At 45.0% G+C, this 23,007-nt stretch overlaps 2 protein-coding genes across 3 annotated transcripts in view; one reads left to right on the top strand and one right to left on the bottom strand.

The window, feature by feature from the left end:
- hspd1 (heat shock 60 protein 1) overlaps positions 1-18,733 on the bottom strand; it is a 32,096-nt gene extending 13,363 nt beyond the window's left edge. The window contains exons 1-3 of the mRNA XM_085985804.1: positions 18,560-18,733; positions 11,066-11,318; positions 7,216-7,298 (exon numbers count right to left, since the gene is read on the bottom strand). Coding sequence (XP_085841930.1) covers positions 7,216-7,298; positions 11,066-11,318; positions 18,560-18,733 — 510 coding nt within the window. The remainder of the gene's footprint in view (positions 1-7,215; positions 7,299-11,065; positions 11,319-18,559) is intronic.
- hspe1 (heat shock 10 protein 1) lies at positions 18,660-22,161 on the top strand. Of its 2 annotated transcripts, XM_085985808.1 has the most exons (5): positions 18,660-18,757; positions 19,925-20,055; positions 21,033-21,197; positions 21,811-21,900; positions 21,986-22,161. In XM_085985808.1, exons 2-5 carry the CDS (start codon positions 20,053-20,055, stop codon positions 22,034-22,036), a joined length of 309 nt encoding a protein of 102 aa, XP_085841934.1. In that variant the 5' UTR covers positions 18,660-18,757; positions 19,925-20,052; the 3' UTR covers positions 22,037-22,161. The 2 variants fall into 2 exon arrangements, with proteins under 2 accessions (XP_085841934.1, XP_085841933.1); XM_085985807.1 differs by lacking the exon at positions 18,660-18,757 and having other exon boundaries at positions 19,781-20,055.
- Positions 22,162-23,007: the final 846 nt, after the last annotated feature.

The following is a 23,007-nucleotide window of genomic DNA, read 5'->3' as shown; positions in this document are numbered from 1 at the left end:
AGTGTTACTTTTACAGGTTAAAGTAAAGTTGTTATGCAATCTACCACTATAAACCAAATCTCATTTAACTAGTCTATTGATCTGGCCTGAGTAACGGGAAAGATGAACACAATCATCAGCATCCCCTGCTAAAAAGTAAATAGGAGAGATAGCGAAGGTCCGCATTTAATAAAGTTAATGGCTCAGAATTTACATAGTGCTGCTCCCGCTCTCCCACCATAACTTTGCGAAAGCCCTGTTTATGCATGTAAATGGGGAGTCCAAAGTTACGGCAGTGGAACGGGTGCAGCTCTGAGGAAATTTCAGGCCAACATTCAGACACAGAACATCCAGGAAGAAAGATGTGATGTTCCGGAAGCTTGCGTTGAGCTTGGTTAGAACAGCATAGAAGGCCAAAGATGGAGCTTGGAATGGGAATGGCAGCAGGAACTAGAGTGGCAGGCCTTGGGGAGATTAGGGTCACGTTTGCAGACAGATTTTCAGAAAACAGTCACCTAACTTGCATTTGGTCTCCCTAATGCAATACAGTGCATTATAATAGAGGAAAGAATAAGAATTGTTATCGGATATGAATGTAGTGCTTTGGGCCCTGGACAATGTAGGTTAAATAAAATAAATGTCACAACTGCTCCAGCTTCAAAGCAAATTGCCATGGGAAGGGCAGCTGGAAGTAGGGTGGAAGGAGGGGGAACAAGGGTATTTCAGGGAGAATGGTCTCCCCAGAAAGGGCAGAGATATACGTGGTGGTGAGACTATACAGCGAACGGTGGAGATAGTGGAAGGTGCTCTGGCAAATACAGAGGCAGACGAGATGGAAAGCAAGATCCAGGAGGCCCTGTTGTTCAGAAGGAGCAGAACAATGAGAGGACATTCAGCAGGTGCAATGCAAAAGGTAGTATCAGAACAGACGCAGAGAAACTGGGTGACTGACTATATAAAAAAAAAAAAACAGGATTAGAAGGCGCATACCCAGAGCGAGCGAGAGGGACCCAGCGAGCGAGAGCGGGGCCATGGGAGCAGGGGCCAGAGCGTGCAAAAGCGAGAAGGACAGAGCGAGGGCAAGAGCGGGACAGAGCTCCATAGTCATTCTTGCTGTCTGGTAAACACAGAGTCACTTTTATTATTGAAGTTGCTTTCAGTATACTGAAAGTAAAAAAGGGAAAATTTGCTGGTATGGTTTACTTTTTCCAACAAGAGCCAACCTACACATTTCCAGAAAACTACGGAAAATATTGCCCTTTAATACTGCATTCCAAGTCATAGCCAGGGTCGCTGTTTTGCCATTTTGAATTCCCTTATTACATGGGATTTTAAAATCAGAGCGTGGGAATTATATTCCACAATTACTTCAATTTTTCTGTGAAAAACATACATCAGTGATGTTGGTTATTAGTTCCCATGCTATATAGAAGCCTTGGTTTACTCATTTTTCTTTCATCGTCAGCTTCATCAGAAGGCTATTGCTCTGAGCCCACAATGCGACCGCTTAAAAATGTGACAAAGTCCCAGAAACACAATCTGAACACATTCGATATCAGCCTGACTAAGCAAACTGTGCAAGGAAAACTTCAAGGTTACGAATAAACATACCCCACAAACACCAAAGTCTTGGTACAGGACACAAATACAGCCACAAGGGAGAAATTTCACTTTAGTGTGGTCACTCACCCTCCTGCATGGAGCTGGGTAGGCTACTGTTTTTATAATCGTGTGGGCGTACATTTATTTTGTACCAGCTAAAGAATTGACATGTCAGCATAGTTAAAGCCAAGTCTACCGGCAAGTGTGCGAGAGGTTAGCCCTCTCAAATTTGTCAGAGGGTAGATATGCCCTCTTTTGGAATCATTGAACTGTAGACGAATCAGCCAAACTTCATGATGATTTGAAAGATACCAAGGTCAGTTATTAGTGCTCACTAAAGCCAAGTGGGGAAGAGAATGGGATTATGATCCAGGACCAGAATGTGCCACTGGAAGTCATTCTTTTAATTAGCGTGTAGGAAATCTCACACCATCCAGCTGAATGTCTTCTTTGCATCTTGGATCAATGTCAGGGTGGGTGTATTTGTACTTGGCAATATATTAAACAGCTACCTGAACATCTAAATTTAATGTTCAGATGGTAAAGATACGATATGGTCAGTTTATGGAAAAAAACAAAATGATAGTGTGGTAAACCACGTTCACTATCGTATCACTGTTAGTAGTTAGCACTGTTCACCACTGTTCGTTATAACTGTATCACTGACCACTATTGTATCACGGTACGAGGTCGCCTCTTGCCACACTGCTATACCTGGGATGACCACTGCCGACTCCGCCTTGGCTCCACCCACCAGGCCAGGTATAAAGGTGAGCGACTGGCTGGTATTCCTCCTGCTTGGATCGGATCACCCACGAGAGTGGGCTCTGTTATTTAGTCAATAAAAACCTTTAGTCACCTTCGTAACTCTTCGCCTTTTATTGGAGGAATTGATAGGTATATCAATTTTATTGACTAAATTTAATGATGTCCGACAACGAGTCACAACCGGCGGAGGAGCCACCAGCGCAGCTCCCAGGAGCACAGCCACACCAGCCAGCTTGGCTGCGAGCCCTCAGACCGCCGTACCTGGACCTGAACCCACGAGCAGCAAACTCAGCCGCAGACTTTAAACACTGGCTGGTCTGCTTCGAATCATACCTGAGAGAATCCAGCGTCCCTCAGGCATCCAAACTAAGTGTCCTGCAGGCACAACTGAGCCCGAGAGTATACACTCTCATCGAGGACATGACTACCTACGAGACCGCCATCAACCTGCTGAAACAGAAGTACCGGACCCCGGTAAACTACATGTACGCTAGGCACCTCCTAAGATCACGGCCGCAACAGCCAGGAGAATCAGTAGCCGAATTCTCACAGGCGCTATATGCACTCGCCAGGAACTGTGAGTTTAAATCGGTGTCGGCAGCCGAAAATACTGAAGATAATATCCGCGACGCATTCCTGAAAGGCCTACGGTCCGAGTACTCACGGCAAAGACTGCTGGAAGCTAAAGACCTCAGCATGGAAAAAGCTGAAGCCCTCGCTATCTCCCTGGAAGTGGCCCACCAAGATCAGGAAGCATTCACCAGGTACTGCTCGCGACCCTGGGACTCGGGCCCGACCCCTACCACAGCACCCTTCCCAGCGCCGCCCCCGGGACCTACCTCTGCGTCGGCGTCCCGGACCCGACCGGCCCCGCCACCCCCGGCACCGGCCCCGACATCGGGCATCCGCGATCGGGCCGCCGGCTGTTTTTTTTGTGGCCAGGAGAAGCACCCGAGGTCGCGCTGCCCAGCCAAGAACTCCATATGTAAAACCTGCCTGAAGAAAGGCCACTTCTCCAAGGCCTGCAGGAGCGGATCCTCAGAGGCCAGCAGTGCCGCATGCGAACTATGGGGGCGGCCATCTTCGTTTAGGGCAACTGAGGCCAGCATCCCCACACATGAGTCATGGGGGCGGCCATCTTTGTTTAGGGCAACTGAGGCCAGCATCCCCACACATGAGTCATGGGGCGGCCATCTTTGATTAAGGCAACCGACCCCAATAGTGCCTCATGGGGCCCTACCTCGTGGGAGACGCCATTTTACTCACCACGCCCGACCGCCTCGCCCACAGATGACAACGACTCGCTCAGCTACACACTAGCTTCCGTCACCCTGGACCAAGCCCGCCCGCACCATCTGTCCAAGTCAATGATGGACGCCACGCCACGACCTGCCTGTTCGACAGCGGAAGCACGGAGAGCTTCATCCACCCAGACACGGTGAGCCACTACTCCCTCTCTGTCCTACCAACGCGCAGCCGAATCTCGATGGCATCGAGGTCCCACGCCACGGACATCAGCGGCTACTGTGTCGTGACCCTGTCGGTTAAGGGCACGGAGTATAAAAACTTTAAACTCCTCGTCCTCCCCCATCTCTGCGCTGCCGTCCTACTAGGGCTGGACTTCCAATCCCACCTCCAAAGCGTAACCCTAGCATACGGTGGACCCCTCCCCCCACTCACAGTCAACAACCAGCAAACGTTAAACCGCCCACCGCGTAACACCTGCAGCCTCTCCACCCTCAAGGTCCCGCCACCCTCTCTGTTTGCTAACCTTACCCCTGACTGCAAACCCGTCGCTACCAAAAGCAGGCGGTATAGCGCCGGGGACAGAGCCTTCATTAGCTCTGAGGTGCGGCGCCTCCTGAAAGAGGGCATTATCGAGGGGAGCAGCAGCCCCTGGCGTGCCCAGGTCGTAGTCGTAAAGACCGGCGATAAAAACCGCCTGGTCATCGACTACAGCCAGACCATAAACAGATATACCCAGCTGGACGCATACCCCCTCCCCCGCATATCTGACATGGTCAATCAGATTGCACAGTATAAAGTATTCTCGACCATCGACCTGAAGTCGGCCTACCACCAACTCCCTATCCACCCTGAGGACCGCCAGTATACCGCCTTCGAGGCGAATGGGCGCCTATACCACTTCCTTAGGGTCCCCTTCGGTGTCACTAATGGGGTCTCGGTCTTCCAAAGGGAGATGGACCAGATGGTTGACCAGAACGAACTGCAGGCTACATTCCCCTACCTAGATAACGTCACTATCTGCGGCCGCGACCGGCAGGAACATGACGCGAATCTGGAGAAATTCCTCCGTACGGCCCAACGGCTGAACCTCACCTACAATAAGGAGAAATGCGTGTTTAACACCACGCGCCTTGCCATCCTCGGCTGCGTAGTGGAGAACGGAATCATCGGCCCCGACCCAGAAAGAATGCGCCCCCTCATGGAGCTACCCCTCCCCCACTGCCCTAAAGCACTTAGGAGAACCCTGGGGCTTTTCGCCTACTATGCCCAATGGGTACCCAATTACGCGGACAAAGCCAGACCCCTCCTGAAAGCCACTTCCTTCCCCCTCACGGAGGAGGCGTGCGCGGCCTTCTCCCTCATTAAGGGAGACATAGCCAAGGCCACGATGCACGCAGTGGACGAGTCCATCCCCTTTCAGGTGGAGAGCGACGCATCCGACTTCGCCTTAGCCGCCACCCTAAACCAGGAGGGGAGGCCAGTGGCCTTCTTCTCAAGGACCCTACAGGGCCCCGAGATCCGACATTCGTCGGTCGAGAAAGAGGCCCAGGCGATCGTGGAGGCAGTACGGCGCTGGAGGCACTACCTGGCAGGCAAACGATTTACCCTCCTCACCGACCAGCGTTCGGTGGCTTTCATGTTTAATAACAAGCTGAAGGGCAAAATCAAGAATGACAAGATTTTGAGATGGAGAATCGAGCTCTCCACCTACGATTATGAGATCTTGTACCGGCCAGGCAAGCTGAACGAATCCCCTGATGCCCTTTCACGAATGACATGCGCCAGCGCGCATATCGATAGGCTTCAGACCCTCCACGACCAGCTCTGCCACCCCGGAGTCACCAGACTCTACCATTTCATTAAGGCCCGCAACCTGACCTACTCCATCGAGGAGGTCAGGACCATGACCAGGAACTGCCAGACCTGTGCGGAGTGCAAACCGCACTTCTATAGGCCGGACCGAGCAAGCCTGATCAAGGCCACCCGCCCCTTCGAGCGCCTGAGCATCGACTTTAAGGGGCCCCTCCCGTCCTCTGACCGTAATGTGTACTTCCTCAACATCGTTGATGAGTACTCCCGTTTCCCCTTTGCCTTCCCCTGCCCCGACATGACCAGTAGCACGGTCATTAAGTGCCTGAATGCCCTCTTCGCCTTGTTCGGGTTCCCGAACTATATACACAGCGACCGGGGCTCCTCCTTCATGAGCGAGGAACTCCGGCAATTCCTCCTAGAGAGAGGTATTGCAGCAAGCAGGACCACCAGCTACAACCCCAGAGGTAACGGTCAGGTGGAAAGAGAGAACGCGACGGTATGGAAGGCCGTCCTCTTAGCCTTAAAGTCTAAGGGCCTCCCAACCTCCCGCTGGCAAGAAGTCCTCCCGACAGCGCTGCACTCCATCCGGTCATTACTTTGCACGGCCACTAACACCACCCCCCATGAACGAATGTTCGTTTTCCCCAGGAAGTCGACTACGGGAACCACTCTACCAACCTGGCTGACCGCCCCGGGGCCGGTCTGGCTGCGGAAACACGTGAGGACCCATAAAACGGACCCCCTGGTCGAGAGGGTGAACCTCCTGCACGCCAACCCCCAGTACGCCTACGTGGCGTACCCAGACGGGCGGGAGGACACTGTCTCCCTACGAGACCTCGCACCCTCAGCCGATCCGGAAACACCGCCACCACCCCCCCCAACCTCAGTCCAGGTAGACGGCATGCCGGAACCCCACGAGCCCTCGCCGACCACGCAAACACCAGCATCAACACCGGATAAGGCACCAGCACCGGATAAGGCAACACCACCGCTGCGGCGATCGGAGAGGCTTACGAAGCCTCCGGACAGACTGACCTACCAGAATTGGTAGTACACTTCACCCCGCCGGACTTAATTCTAAACAAGGGGTGAATGTGGTAAACCACGTTCACTATCGTATCACTGTTAGTAGTTAGCACTGTTCACCACTGTTCGTTATAACTGTATCACTGACCACTATTGTATCACGGTACGAGGTCGCCTCTTGCCACACTGCTATACCTGGGATGACCACTGCCGACTCCGCCTTGGCTCCACCCACCAGGCCAGGTATAAAGGTGAGCGACTGGCTGGTATTCCTCCTGCTTGGATCGGATCACCCACGAGAGTGGGCTCTGTTATTTAGTCAATAAAAACCTTTAGTCACCTTCGTAACTCTTCGCCTTTTATTGGAGGAATTGATAGGTATATCAGATAGCAATGTAAATTCTCACGGACAGCACTTTTTAGTTATACAGGAAACTTTTTTTTTTAAAATCCAGCACGGACGGGACCGACGTGGTGCCGGTTCATCAAAAATTCCGGATAACCGAACGCTATAGTGAAAGATACGGAGAGATGACAGCTCCATATAAAGCAACAAACCCTGTTGCTTAGCAACAAGTTCAGAACAATGGCCACAAGTTGCAAGCCTCTCTGTAGCTTAGCAACAGCTGCAGCCACACCCGATTGCACAGCAACAGATGGAGGAACGCAAGTCAATATGAAGTAAAACCTACTCCTGAATTTTGCCGGTTAACTGAGATTTCCGGTTATTTAGGTGCTGGTAAATCGCAAGTTTCCTGTATGTTATTGAAACACAAGTACCTGAGCAATTTCTTCTGGGGTTGTAACTGGTTTGGACATCTTTTTCAGCTCATCAATTACAGTTTCTACAGCCAGCATGACACCTACAAAAAAGAAAAAGTTAAAGTTAACAGGCACATCAAAATATCTAGATTACAAGTAGGCAAATTTATAAAATTACATTTTCATGTTTAAAAGTCTGTCAGCGGAATTGTGCAAAAATAAATTACAAGTCTGCAAAAAGTCAAATGCATACACAATGTTACAAATTTGCAGTCTTGTGAATCTTTACCTAGGACTTGACATTAATAGGCAACTTTCCCATAGCAGTCTTTTTTTGTCAATTATAAGCAACATAGTCTAGAACATAGTAACTGGTGCAGGATCAGCATTCAATCAAAGCCATTGATCCAATTGTACCAATTTCTTGCATTTGTTTCCTTGCTTATGTATATTGCTGACCAATTGCACCAAACAATAAATTGCAACAGGATTTTATTGAGACTCAGGATATTGACCTTTTTGGAATCTCGCAATACCTCATGAAAGTCTCAATTTTGCCACTATGGCTGTCTGGGCCTATTTGTTTGTTTATTTATTTGGCTCCACACCTTGTCGCAGGCTTTGTTTTTACACATTTTCTTATCACAACAAATTCCCTTTCTGACATCGGGTGACTTGACAGTAAACAACCAGTGCTGATTTTTGCAGGAAGACACTTCCAAAACCACTTCCCTTTCTGAAATGCTCTTATGAAAAAGGTGGTAAGTAGTTCAGCAGTTCACCTTGGCTTCAGTTTTGTTTATTTTCTTCGTAATTATTAAAAAGCATTTTATTTTGATTAATCTTGCTCAATTTTCATTTATTTCATTATTTACATCCAGTATACTCTTAATTTATTTTTAAATTAAAATTCACCACTTTACTGTGTAATTTATGGAGCTTAATTCAAATTATTGAATAATTCATTTTTGTTAAGTGCAACAAACAATGTCTGTATAGAGCCTGGATTTAAGTCCCAGGGAAAGATGATTTTCAACCAAAATATAAAACTGATTCTCCCCCCTAAGTCACTATAAAAAGTTCCATGGCTATTCCAGCAGAAAGTGCTAACAGGGAACCTTGTAGTATCCATTCTGATCACTTGATGGTGCTGCACTTAAAATGGTTCTACCACAGCACCACCCAGTGGCCAGAATTCCTCCTTCAATCCTCATTTAGAAATTGCTGATTGGCTGAAAAGCAACTCAAAACAGCAGGTTTGTGACAGATACAAGATTTTAAAGGAAAATGTAGCATCTGCCCTGCCCATTATATAGCTCAGTTGATGGAGAATTTTATGATGGGTGTGGAAAACACTCAAATTTGACAGCTGAATACAATAAATTTTAAATACGAGGAAGTTTTAAACAGTTTCAAATATGCCCCAAAAGAGCAAGGATTGGATCAGGTCCGAGAGTTGCTGCAAGAGGAATCTAAAACAATTGTATTATCAGGCTTTTCGGAATGCACTCCAGAAATTTAAATGAGAAATTATGACAGCTTTAGCAAAGAGTTCATATTTTACATTAAAACTAATGCTACATTAGTCATTTTCCAACATCCCCTTCTGGGGTACAGTTTGATGGGCACTACACCCCAACTCAAAACTCCTCAGGAAAGGGTGTTACTGAAGCTGAAAGCTCTCTGAATTTGTGGTAAAATCTGGGCATGGATAAGGAATTGGAAGAACGGAAGAAAGTGGCAGGTAATGGTTTGGGAGTGTTGTCAAGGTGGGTGGGGAAAGGGAAGAATACTAAGTGAAGTCACCCAGAATTTACTGCTGTGGCCCCCTTACTGCTCCTAATCTACATTAATACGTACGTTAGATATATAAACGGAATGCAAATTAATCAAGCCCACAGACTGATACTCAACAAGGCGGTTTCCGAGATGGACAACACACCCAGCGACCTACAAAAGGAGTTCGATAAATTGGGAATTGGACAAATCAATGGCAGATGGAATTCAATAGTGTCAAGTTCAAGGTACTGCATGCTGGCAGAAAAAATGTCGCAAACATTCTGTGAATGGTGCAGATCAGTTTAGAAGAAAGGGATCAAACACAGTAATAGTTTCAGCACCGAACGCCAAATCACTGCAAAGCAGCAATAAATAAAAAGTGAAAGAAAGTTCAGTTATACTGCAAGATCAAATGAGTAATGCATCAGTCAGGAGATGCCATGCTAAAACTGGACAGTGCCCTGCCGAGTGGACCTTGAGTACCTTGTTAAATTTTGGTCACCAAGACAAAGGAAAACATTCAGGCCATGGAGGTGGTGCAAAGAGCCTCGAGGCCGATATGTCAAAGGATCAAGTTACAAAAAAAAAAATCTGAAGCATTTGGGCTCTTCACCTAAAGTGCTACTCATCAACAGCTGCAATGGTCTTCCAAGTAGGCAGCGCAAGGAAGTACCGAAAGGCTTGTTCTAGAATCAGTTAAATGTTTTGGGGGTGGGGAGAGGAAAAATTTTAGCTATTTTATCCTGGAGATATGAGCCAAGATCTCCTAAATCCGTACCGTTCTTGGAAAGTGGCCATTCTTCATGTACGGGCTCAGTGAAACAGCCAAGCGGAGGATCCTGTCCTTGCCCGACGTCCACCCATACATAAATCCTCCAGCAGGAGTCACTGTATAGCAGTAAGGAGCAGAACCCTGGTTGGTTTCGCCCCCCACCACACACACCCCACCCCCCGAAACACTAGGAAGTACAGAGGTCAACTGTAGCACTCTCATCACCACCCTAGTTGAGATCAACAGACTCAGCACATACCAACCTTTTAGAATTTCCTATGTAATAATCAGAGTGGACAATAATCAGAATGGACAAACTAGTAATTATTTCCGTATCTCAAAATATAGGCAAATGGATACCTTTAATATAAGATTAACACTAGTACTAGTTCAGTTAAGCACTTCTTACAATAGGGAATATGATATTGAATTTAATACTGGACCACATTGGACTAATCAACATTACTCAGCAGCCTACCCGGAAAGGGATAACTTGAAATCAGGTGCGTGATACAAAATTCATTTTAAATTCATACTAGTTTATCTCCTGTGGTGTTGCACGTGACAAGTCAAGATTAAGTGCATTATTCAGGGTAAGAGAGGCTGGAGAGGAGGGGAGAGAGTGCACATGGAAAAAAGGGACAGCGAGCAAGGAAAGCGCACAAGCGACGAGGTGCCACCTGGTAGCTAAGGTGAAAGTTAGAGATTCAAAGATACTGTTCAAAGAGCAGATACTTCTCCCAGTGCTCTTATCGAACACCACCAAAAACAGATCATTAATTTCACTCTAGTTTGTGGCACATTGCTGTGCTTATTTTAACAATTTAGAGACTCACAAATACTCATGTTACACATGCAACATTTTATATTGAAATGTGGATTATGGTATTCAGGCTGGAAAAATGCATATTATGTTAAAAATCATGCTCTTTAAGATTAGAAGTACAGGAAACTTTCGTTTAACCGGAGGTTAAAAGTCCAGAAAGCTCTATCTACCGGCAAAATTCAGGAGCCGTTTTCTATAAGTTTTTTTTACTTCTCGTTGCTTTTTTTCCCCCCAGTCAGGCTCTGCAAGGTCTGTAGCTAAGCAACAGCTTCAGCTAGAGACGCTTGCAGCTGCAGCCGACTGTTCTGAAGCTGTTGCTAAGCAACAGGGTTTGTTGATTCACACGGAGCTGAAAAGCTCTATGTTTTAACATTGCCGCTGGTTTATACGGCAGTTTTGATCTAACGGCACCAGCTCGGTCCCGTCAGTGCCGGATACCAGAAAGTTTCCTGTAATTGGTAATCAATACAAAAAAATGATCGAACACCAACCTCGTCTAATCTCCACTGGATTAGCTCCTTTACTGATTTTTTCAAATCCTTCTTTAGCGATGGCTCTTGCAAGAACTGTTGCTGTGGTGGTTCCATCACCTGCCTCTTCATTTGTGTTGTTGGCAACATCTTGTACAAGCTTAGCCCCAATATTTTGGTACTTGTCTTTTAAATCTATTGCTTTAGCTACTGTCACTCCATCTTTTGTTACTTTAGGACTTCCCCAACTCTGTTCTATAATGACTGTTCGACCCTAGATAAAAAAAAAAGTTAACATATTGGACCACTGTTAGTTATACACGTACTAGGATCAGTTTTTCAATATTTTGTTTCCCCAATACCCCGGAGGCACCAACTCTTGCTGTGGATTGGTTTGGTTCCACACAACTGCAGCCTTCTAGCACCTTGCAAAAATGGTCCTTCTTAACATGCAAGTCTCGACTAAAGTCTCTTTGAAACGGCCAATTCCTAATGATCAGGTCATAAACTGGTTGAAAGCAACGCCCAACAAAAAAGGTACACTGGGAAAATAGGCTTAATTGACTACACGGAGACCAACGTGTCAGTGAATGCACCAGTTTGCAGTTATCGATGGTCCTGAAACCCCTCATCACAGTTTGGGAGTCTTTGGCCATTTTTCAACAGAAAGGGCTTGAAAATGTGGTTGACTGAAAGCTTGCCTAAAAAGGGGTCAACTCCTCAAGACATTACCAGGGGTTCTGGCTAGATAAGAAGTGATTAAAATGAGAGATGGTAAGCTGAGTGCAGCGAGCACAGAGTGAACAACTGGGAGTTTGGGAAGTGTGGGAGTTCGGTGAGGTGGAGGAAGGAGGTGCTTGCTTTTCCTAACTTCTCCTACAGAGCGGCGGCAGACGACCTGAGTGGGAGCAGACCGAGGCCCAAGAGCGGGGATAAAAGCAGCAGCAGACCTGCATCAACAAGAGAAAACGGCAGTGTGACGTCACAGGTAAGGCAGGTAAGTGATTGGTAGTGACTGTGGGCCAAGTTTTAAGTTAACATATAACTAAATTTTAAAAACTAAACTTAATTTAATTAATTTAATAAACTAAATGAGGTAAATAATTTGATTAACACTAAACAAATTAATTAAACAAATAAAATAATGGGAGAACAGGAAATGTGTTGCTCCCACATATTGCAGCAGCTTGTGGGCATTTTTGTCCAGGGCGACTACATCTGTGGTAGTGTCTGCAGCTCGAGGAACTTCGGCTCAGAGTTGAGCTGGAGTCCGAGCTGCAGACATTGCGAGACATCAGGGAGGGAGATAGTTACCTGGATCTTTTGCTCCAGGAGGCAGCCACACCGTTTAGATTAAATACTTTAGAATTGACACGTGGTCAGGGACAGGAGGGTGTGACTGCAAGTGAGGCAGGTACAGGGATTCCAGAGGTAGTATTGCAGGAGCCTCAGTCCCTGCACTTGTCCAATAGATTCGAGGTTCTTCCAACCCTTGTGGACAAGTGCGGGGAGGACGAGCAAACTGTCCACGGCACCGTGGTAGAGGAAGCCGTTCAAGTGGGGGTGTAAAAAGGAAGGTGGTTGTAGTAGGTGACAGTATAGTTAGGGGGATAGACACGGTTCTCTGCAGCCAGGAGCGTGAGTCTCAAAGGCTATGCTGCCTACCCGGTGCCAGGGTAAAGGACATCTCCTCCGGGCTGGAGAAGAACTTGGAGTGGGAGGTGGAGGATCCAGTTGTCGTGGTCCACGTAGGTACCAACGACATAGGTAGGGCTAAGAGGTTCTGCTGAGAGAGTTTGAGCAGCTACGGACTAAATTAAAAAGCAGAACCACAAAGGTCATAATCTCTGGATTATTACCGGAGCCATGAGCAAATTGTCATGGGGTCAATAGGATCAGGGAGATGAATGCGTGGCTCAAAAGATTGGTGTGGGAGAAGTGGGTTTTATTCATGGGGCACTGGCACCAGTACTGGGGAAAGAGCTGTTCCGTTGGGACGGACTAAATCTGAACCATGCTGGGAGCAGAGTTACAACGAATCGAATAACTAGGGAGGTAGATAGGGCTTTAAACTAACTAAGGCCGGGGGGGGGTGGGGTGGGGTGGGGGAAGGCCCCGGTGGAGAGAAATCTAGAATGCTAAAGGCAAAAGACAAGGAAGCAGTGCAGGAAAGTGACTGGGGTAAGGATAACCAGATTGTGTCAGGAAGGGACAGAGCGTACAAACAAAGGAGTGCACTAACAAATAGGGTCAGAGTAAGAAAAAATGGTAATAAGACAAATAGGGCCATCGTACAAAAAATGTTAAGATGTCTAAAAATGTTAAAAAGACAAAATCTAAAGGCACTGTATCTGAATGCGCAAAGCATTCGTAATAAGGTAGACGAATTAACAGCACAAATAGATGTAAACGGATATGATATAATTGCAATTACGGAGACATGGCTGCAGGGTGACCAAGGCTGGGAGATGAATATCCAAGGATATTCGATATTTAGGAAGGACAGGCAAAAAGGAAAAGGAGGTGGGGTGGCATTGTTAGTAAAGGATGAAATCAGAGCAATAACGAGAAAGGATATTGGCTCAGAAAATCAAGATGTAGAATCAGTATGGGTGGAGCTAAGAAGCACCAAGGGGCAGAAAACATTGGTGAGAGTTGTCTATAAGCCTCCAAACATAGTGGTAATGTAGGGGATGGCATCAAACAGGAAATTAGTGATGCATGTAACAAGGGTACTACAGTAATCATGGGTGACTTTAATCTACATATAGACTGGCCAAACCAAATTAGCAAAAATACTGTGGAGGATGAATTCCTGGAGTGTGTACGAGATGGTTTTTTAGACCAGTACGTTGAGGAGCCAACTAGGGAACAGTTTATCCTAGATTGGGTATTGTGCAACGAGAAGGGGTTAATTAATAATCTTGTTGTGCGGGGTTCTTCAAGGAAGAGTGACCATAACATGATAGAATTCTTCATTAAGATGGGACGTGAAGAAGTCCAATCCAAAACTAGGGTCCTAAATCTAAATAAAGGAAACTACAAAGGTATGAGGCGGGAGTTGGCTATGATAGTTTGGGGAGCTTCATTAAAAGGCATGACGGTGGATAGGCAATGGCTAACATTTAAGGAACGAATGCATGAATTGCAACAGTTATACATTCCTTTCTGGCGCAAAAAAAGGAAAAGCAGCCTAGCCATTGCTAACAAAAGAAATTAAGGATAGTATTAGATCCGAGGAGGAGTCATATAAAGTTGCCAGAAAAAGTAGCAAGCCTGAGGATTGGGAGCAGTTTAGAGTTCAGCAAAAAAGGACCAAGAGATTGATTAAGAGGGGAAAAATAGAATACGAGAGTAAACTTGCAAGGAACATAAAAGCGGATTGTAAAAGCTTGTACAAGTACGTAAAAAGAAAAAGATTAGTGAAGACAAATGTAGGTCCCTTAGTCAGAAACGGGAGAATTTATAATGGGGAACAAGGAAATGGCAAAGCAATTAAACAAATACTAAGGACTGGATTTTCTCAGCCCCGAGGAGGCAGTTATGGAGACGAGACTGCCAGGAAAGTTGCAGAATTTGGGGGCGGGTGGCAAACCTGCCTCTGTGTCCTCTTGCCAGGAGGCGGGAAGCCGTCCTGCCCCGGGTCCCATTTCCTTGGAGGCGGGAAGGGATTAAAGCATATTAACTGCCCGTTAACAGGCAGAAAATAGGATTATCCCCATTTTCCGTGTTGAAGTGTGGGATTTCCGACCTGGAGAAACCCCGCCGGGGTGTAAGAGGTGAGTAGGAGGTCTGCGGGGGTCGGAGGTGTCTGAAAGTGCAATGTAGAGGTAAGTGATGGGTGTAAGTGTGGAGTGGTAAGTATGTGAGGCGAGTGTAAAGTGTTAGAAAATGTTAACTTACCTTTGTTTCTCCCTACAGCCTTCAGCCACTGTGGGGCCGTAGTCCCCAACATCTCCATTGTAGAGATCAGACTGGCTGTTGGATCCTCCGATACAAGTCAGCTGATTTCTGCAAAGTAGAAAAGTTTGATGAGCCCTGAACACAAGGACTCATCAAACTACGCAGAATGTCTGTGTTTGACAGCTTCACAGAGCTGTCAAACGATGACATTTCTTCTTTCAAAAATTCTTGACAGATGACACGTCATACGTTGACATGCTCGGTCACTGACTTTCCCCTAATTGGCCTGCTGAGCCCGCTGGGCTTGCTTAACAAGGTAATTCGGGGGAAAATCCCGCTGGTTGGCCAGCTGATGGAGGCGGGACTGAAACCGGGCAAGCAGTCCCGCCTCCAACACGTCTCCATTCATAAAATCCAGTCCTTTGTGTCCTCTTCCGTGAAGACGGAACCAAATAACTTCCCAGAAATGCTAGGGAACCAAGGGTCTAGTGAGAAGGAGGAATGAAAGGAAATTAGTATTAGTAAAAAAAGTGCTGCAGAAAGTAATGGCACTGAAAGCCGATAAATCCCCAGGGCCTGATAATCTGCACCCCAGAGTACTAAAAGAGGTAGCCATGGAAATAGTGGATGCATTGGTTGTCATCTTCTAAAATTCTATAGACTATGGAACAGTTCCTGCAGATTGGAGGGTGGCAAATGTAACCCCACTATTTAAAAAAGGGAGAGAAAACAGGGAACTACAGACCGGTTAGCCTATCAGTAGTAGGGAAAATGCTGGAGTCTATTATTACAGGTATAAAGGATGTGATAACAGGACACTTAGAAAATATCAACAGGATTAGACAAAGTCACCATGGATTTATGAAAGGGAAATCGTGTTTGACAAACCTACTGGAGTTTTTTTGAGGATGTAACTGGTAGAATAGATAAGGGAGAACCAGTGGATGTGGTGTATTTGGATTTTCAGAAGGCCTTTGATAAAGTCCCACATAATAGGCTACTGTGCAAAATTAAAGCACATGGGATTGGTGGTAATATACTGGCATGGATTGAAAATTGGTTAACAGACAGGAAACAGAGTGTAGGAATAAATGGGTCTTTTTCGGGGTGGCAGGCGGTGACGAGTGGGGTACCGCAGGGATCAGTGCTTGGGCCCCAGCTATTCACAATATATATCAATGATTCGGATGAGGGAACCAAATGTAATATTTCCAAGTTTGCTGATGACACAAAACTAGGTGGGATTGTGAGGAGGATGCAAAGAGGCTTCAAGGCGATTTAGACAAGTTGAGTGAGTGGGCAAATACATGGCAGATGCAGTAGAACGTGGATAAATGTGAAGTTATCCACTTCGGTAAGCAAAACAGAAAGGCAGAGTACTATTTAAATGGTGATAGATTGGGAAATGTTGATGTACAAAGGGACCTGGGTGTCCTTGTACACCAGTCACTGAAAGCAAACATGCAGGTGCAGCTAGCAGTTAGCCACAAAAAGGATATTGCTGACCCAAAGCCTGGGATCAGGTCTGTGTAACTGCCAATAGGGCAGACTCAGCTGCACGAGATGGTCATTAATTTTCTTGCCTCTACAGCGGAGGTCAAATAGAAGATCCCTGCTCATCACTCAGATCTCCTGCAAAGATAACTATGAAGGAAGAGAGCCATTAGGCTAAAACAGAATGCCTTTTAAAAAGTATCCTTGATGTTTCTTTGGAACAAGCGAGTTTCTGAAAAGTTGGTTACGATGCATCGTGTTCAGATTGCATTCATTCCAAGAGCTCTCAATTACACAAAGATGATCCTAAATCACTTTTCCACTGCCTAAGTTCTGTGGTCAAACATGTTTGAAAGGATTACTGTAGGCTGGTGCCAATGAATGACTGTTTTGGTGCTCTTTAATAATCTTGTGAGGACATTCTTAGAATCTGGAGAGCATATTATAATGAATTTGCACCCAAACGAATGGCCATAGTAGAACCCCCATCTTAATGGTTGCAAAAGCCAGTGGAGTTGAAAACCACAACTAAGCACCACTGTAAACATTCACCGGCTCACCCTGGCTGCAATGTGTACCATCTACAAGATGAACTACAGCAACTCACCAACGCTTCTTCAACAGCACCTCCCAAACCCGCAAGCTCGACCACCTAGAAAGGACAAGGGCAGCAAGCGCATGGGAACACCATCACCTCCAAGTCACACAGCATCTTAACTTGGAAATAGATCGCCATTCCTTCATCGTCACGGGGTCAAAATCCTGGAACTCCCTACCTTACAGCACTGTGGGAGTCACCACACGGACTGCATTAGTTTACCACCACCTTCTCGAGGGCAATTAGGAATGGGCAATACTGGCCTTTAGCGACGCCCACATCCCAGGAACGAATAAAAAAAAGTTGACTGCACTTTGTATTATAGTTAACGATAAAACAGCAGTGTGAACAATGTTCGTGCTGAATTCCTAAGTAGAAAAGAGAGATTGATGAAGAAATGCTAATGGTCTTAAGAAATCAGTGTCAGGCAACCCCAAACTCATGTTGAAGCTGCCCTTCAGAAGCTGAGGAATTGGTGTTCCAGAGTGCAACTCCGATTTCTATCCAAAAAGAGAACTCTAAATGAGGCTGAAAATCTTGTGGCCATCAGTGACTCTTACAAATGTTAGAGGCTAACATGGCATGTATAATCAAATGTGTCAGGAGTACCACAGTGTGAATAAAAAGGATACTCTAGATTCCATTCTTCTAAGGGAGGATGAGGCAGGTCGTGGCTTTATTCAAGACTGCATTACACTTAACGCTCAAGAGAAATCCACTGACACGGCTTTCATCAAATTTTTGTACGGCTTTCAACCTCGTGCCTCATGAAGAAACTGCAAGATATTGGGGTATATGCCAAATCTTGGATTTTGTCCAGAATGAAAACTCTAGCTGCAAGATCAGTGGTAGATGAGAGCTGCTTTTTCTAAAAAAAGAGGCAAGCTTGTCCATCGTCACTCACTTCATTTGATGTCTTTGTTAACAATGTGTTGGATGGCACAGAAACTCTATTCATGTGGACTTCTCAGTAGCTTGGTTTAGACAATCTAAAAACATGGGTTTCCATGCAAGTCCAACACCCAGCAGACCAAAACAAAAAGCTCATTGCATCAAGGCCCAGTTGTAGCATGTCTAACATGATTGAACCTTGGACCTTCTGGTCAGGATAGTTCAGTACCCACTTGTGAAGGGGAGCTCATGTTAATCTAATATATTCAAGAATATAACAATGCTTCAAAATGTGGCAAAAAAACTTTCTGAAGGTTCTTAAAAAACGACCTCATTTATCTTAACAAGTTCCAACAAAGGGTCTACATCTAAAATGTTGATCTCTACAGACGCTAAAAGACCTATGTATTTCCAGCATTTTTTTAATGGCCAAAAAAAATCATGTCCAAAACAATTCTGTACCAACGGTAGGTCTGTGTTTACATTGGTATTATGCAGCAGAGTACAGAGTACAGCCTAGCTTATAATTAGCATGAATGTGGTTACTATTTGCTTGCAATAGAATATTACTATATAGTAGCAAACCATTAGTTCCAACCCGCTAAGGACATATCAGAAAGCTGACCTACCTTTGGTCCCATGGTAACAGCTACAGCATCGGCGAGAAGATCGACACCTTTCAGCATCAGAGCCCGGGCTTCGGCTCCGAATTTCACATCCTTGGCGTAGGCTCGGGTGAGATGAGGTGCAAGTAGCCGAGACACAGGTCTCACTTGGCGCAAAACGGTTGGTAGACGGAGCATTATCTGCAACAACAAAACGAGAAGGTAAGTCTGGCAAACTTTTTAAAAATTAAAGCACACGTCAATGCAGAAGAGGCCGAGATCTGGAGTCAGTGGCATGGGCCTCCCCACATGTCGCGAGGGGACGCACGTCACAAGGTCAAATCAAAGTAGCGCAACATTTCGCAAAATAAAAAAAGGGGAATGCAAAAAAAAAGGTGTTTAATAAGAATCCGACTCAAATCATACAAGAAAATGTCCACAATTGCAAATAAGACGTGCAATTGCAATGAACCCTGGTTGCTGCAGTTCATTCATTGCCTCATTTCATTAGCACGGAAAGAGATGCACGTATTTTGCAAAATGTTTCAAAAAATTATTTACCAAACCTATTTCCAAACGATCGCACTTACTGATTTACTTTTTTTTTTTAAAAAGAGAAACTAATAAGACAGTAACAGCCCTGCCGTGAGAGTGGTTCAACAACTGCGCGAACACTGCCCGATCCCACTCTGGGTCTGAGCCTCCCTCCGCCGCTCTCCGCCCCTCAACACGTGGGTTCCCAGCCCGGTAGCAAAATACTGCAGATGTTGGAAATCCGAAATAACAACAGAAAATGCTGGAAAAACTCAGCAAGTCAGGCAACATCCGTGGAGAGAAATTTGAGTTGATGTTTCGGGTTTGACTTGCTGAGTTTTTCCAGCATTTTCTGTTGTTATTTCGGGTTCCCAGCCCGGCCTCACTGCCGCCCCGCACCCTGTATAGCCCACAATCACCATGCGGTGCAACGTACGGCTACTCACAGTCCTTCACTGACAAACAGCCGCCGGCTCACTGCAATCAGCGGGTTTCTGGAGCGCGGGGTGGGCAATGCACCCGTGTAACTCAGCCTGGCGCTAAACCGGGAGCCAGGACCAGCCGCTAATGCTGCTTCAGGGGTTCGTGTTCCAGAAGCTTCCAGACGCTCGACGTAGGCGAGGCGGGGCGGGGGGTCAAAGTGCACGTTACCTAATCCTACGGCTGTTGCGCATTAATTTTATTTGTCCGTTTCCTGCCTAAAAACTTGCAATTAAAAAATCCAAAGGGGTTTGTTGTGGGTATAGCACATGAGTAGGGTGCTGGCGCTGGGTGAGCGATGCTGGTGGAAGGCGCGGGGCCCGGCTCCGGGCAGCACGCGGCCTGATGCAATGTAACATTCTCCTGACGTTCCAGGGCACGCCGCCGGGTTCGAAGGCTACTTGCTCACGTGGAGAGGCTGCCATAGTGGCTGCTGCACACTCACACTCAGGCGTGCAGCGAAGGGGCTTCATCTGCACCACTTTCTATAAGTCACAGCAGGAATGGTAAGTTTGGATATTCCATTTTCGTCTTCTTTACACGCTGAGCGGGAGGAATTAACCAGTTGTGCGTCATTCATGATTAGTAAAAGGCGTTTTTTAAAAAGTGTGTGATGTGCTGCATAAAAACCTGTCGAATACAGACTGATTTGTTGAGTTCCGTATTTTTTTTATCGAGGTACAAGAAAATTCTAATTAAAACCTTGAAATATTCCCTTCTCGAAAGAAAAGTGATTCGCCACACCGTTGTTGGTTACAATCGCAATGAATGGACAATGTGCTCATGATCCACGTTTGTGTCGGTATCAGAAACCAATTTGTAACAAAAGCGTTGTCGATTGAAGCACTTGACACAATTATTTGTTACTCTGTGTCCCGCACGGATCTTCGGATAGAAATTAATAACTAATACCGCTAACGTGCGTTTGTGTAACGACCTTGCAGGAGGTTTGGAGGGGTCCACAAGGTCAAATGAGTCTGATTTGGGGAGAAAACGCCCGTTTTAAGACCAAAGAATGTCTTCGACATTTATTTTAAACCACTTTTTTTATTAAAGAAAAAGACCATTACAATGTTGCCCGTATTAACGTTTTTAGGCGAATTCTTTTCGAAAATTTTGAAATATACATACATACCGCAGCAATCCGTCTAAAAATATATTCTGAACATTTCGATCACGCTTTATTATAATTTTAAAAATGGTAGTAACTTCCATTGTGTAGATTTACTGATCACATTTAGAAACCAACTGTACAACAGTGCTACATATTGAAATAAGCTAACGGTGTGGCAACAGTTTATCTAGTTCTTTGGCGTAACCCAACAATTCCAGATTTCCCCTTTAATATTTATTTGTATTGACCATTATTTATAAACCCCAGTGATGGTAAAACTGTATTAAGGAACATTGCTGGGTTTAAGGCGATATGTGATTGATAACCAATTATTTAATAAGTTGCTGAATGTGTTTTTGATTTCAATAGGCAGGTCAGGCATTCAAAAAGTTTCTGCCCCTCTTCGATCGTGTTTTGGTGGAAAGGGTTGCAGCAGAAACTATGACAAAAGGCGGCATCATGCTTCCAGAAAAATCCCAGGGGAAAGTGCTTCAAGCAACTGTTGTAGCAGTTGGACCTGGCAACCGAGTAAAGGTCAGTTTTCTTAAAGTGATGTCCCATTAACCTACATTCTTGTGATCTTAAATTATCAAAATCTTACCTGATGGATCATATTTCTACAGTGTTGCAAAGTGGTAAGATGCCTTGCTATTTTTAAAATTAAATACACTTGGAAAGTCAAATGAGGTTGCCCGGTGGGTGGGGAGGGCACACTGTTATTTCTCAATCTTCACTAAAACCTTGAATTATCATCTTGCACCTCCTGTTAGGGAATGGGAGTTCTAAGATAACATATGGAAAGTCTCTTTCCCAAAAAATCATGTTGCAGTAGTAACATTTTCAAGCATAAATATCACTGCAGAGACTAAATGCTTTTTCTTTTTATTCTCAATGAGCTTTTGATTCTCAGACTGAGGAACACTCTTTGAGGACAGCTATCACTTTTGTCCTTTTTAACTCCCTTGTGTTCTGAGTTATCTAAAGTTTTTTTAGAATGCAGGAATTTCTGAAAATTGATGGTGAATTATAAGTTTTAATGATATAAGATTAGTGTTACAAAACATTACTTGTTACAAAATGGAGTGCTGATGTTTGCAAAACATTAAAGAATGTTTTAATATTTGCTTCATTTGCATTTTTGTTTCAGAGTGGCGACATCCACCCAGTTAATGTAAAAGTTGGTGAAACAGTTCTACTGCCAGAATATGGAGGGACTAAAGTTGTTTTGGACGATAAGGTTAGTACTATTATCTAGTACTTTTGAATATGGTTAGCTGTTTTTTTTCCTCGATAATCTGCATATTTTTCTTTCTCTCCCTCAGGATTACTACTTGTTTAGAGATGGAGATATTCTTGGAAAATATACAGCATAAGCTTTGGATGCGGCTCTCAGTTTTATGAAACTGACCATTCCATGAAGTACCTGTCTTTTTGTTCCAGTCTGTAAATACCATTTTATTTTTGACTTTTGGTACAATAAAATCAACATTGAACCCGCTATTTGGTTTCTCTGTCCTACTGCAACAGCTTACAGCTTTAGAATTGATGAAACACGTGATGACAATCTTTTTGGTACACTTGAATCTTGTATTAAATCTATAAATACAAACTTGTAAATCTAAACTATTGAACTTGGCACAGAAGTGGCTCATTCACATTTTAAAAATTCTAAGTTTTATTTGAAAGGGTTGATGTAAAATATCTATTGGTAAATGTGCCACTGACATCTGGACAATGCTACCAAGATGGTAACCGAAAACTGCAAATAGGGGAGGAAATGGAATTTACAGCCGTATCAGTTCATTTTTGCATGAAACATACATTTGAATATTACTTCAATATATTCCCTCTTCCATGTTAATTTTTATCTTTTTTGAAGAATAATTTTAGAGCTTTACTGGACCATCAGAACCATATATATCTTGTTTAATTTTAATTGTGGATCAACAAACAACCCAATTCCACTTACCGGTACCATAAGGATTTAATCACTAGCAGTCGGCTCAGCACAGTAGGATAATATAACTCCCCCGCCAAAGTGTATTGGTCTTGTATGCAAAGCTAGCTTACATGTAGGATAAATCTCTCAGATATTCTTATTCCTTTCCTCCCTCAGCCTCTGCACTGAGTAACTCCTCATCCTTGGTGATTTCAATCTTCCTCTCAACTTGCCTTCTCCCATCTGAGTTCACTGTTCTCCCTTAACGTCTCCCTCCATATAAACTCTCCAACCCATATTCATGGACACTGCCTTGACATTGTCACCTCATGTGCCCTCTCTATTTCCATTGTCTCAAATCATAGACAAGGCCATCTCTAATCACTTCCTTATATCCCTCACCAC

This window comes from Somniosus microcephalus, chromosome 4 (genome assembly GCF_052327205.1).
Source record: "Somniosus microcephalus isolate GS21.2 chromosome 4, FLI_Smic_1.0, whole genome shotgun sequence".
NCBI lineage: Eukaryota > Metazoa > Chordata > Chondrichthyes > Squaliformes > Somniosidae > Somniosus > Somniosus microcephalus.
Note: the sequence above shows the minus strand (reverse complement) of the source record. Positions and strands in the feature narration are given on the sequence as shown.

Excerpts from the sequence above, each read along its gene's own strand:
- hspe1 (XM_085985808.1), top strand. Across the intron at positions 21,198-21,810 it reads GACCTGGCAACCGAGTAAAG|AGTGGCGACATCCACCCAGT; the intron begins GTCAGTTTTCTT and ends TTTTTGTTTCAG. Across the intron at positions 21,901-21,985 it reads AAGTTGTTTTGGACGATAAG|GATTACTACTTGTTTAGAGA; the intron begins GTTAGTACTATT and ends TCTCTCCCTCAG.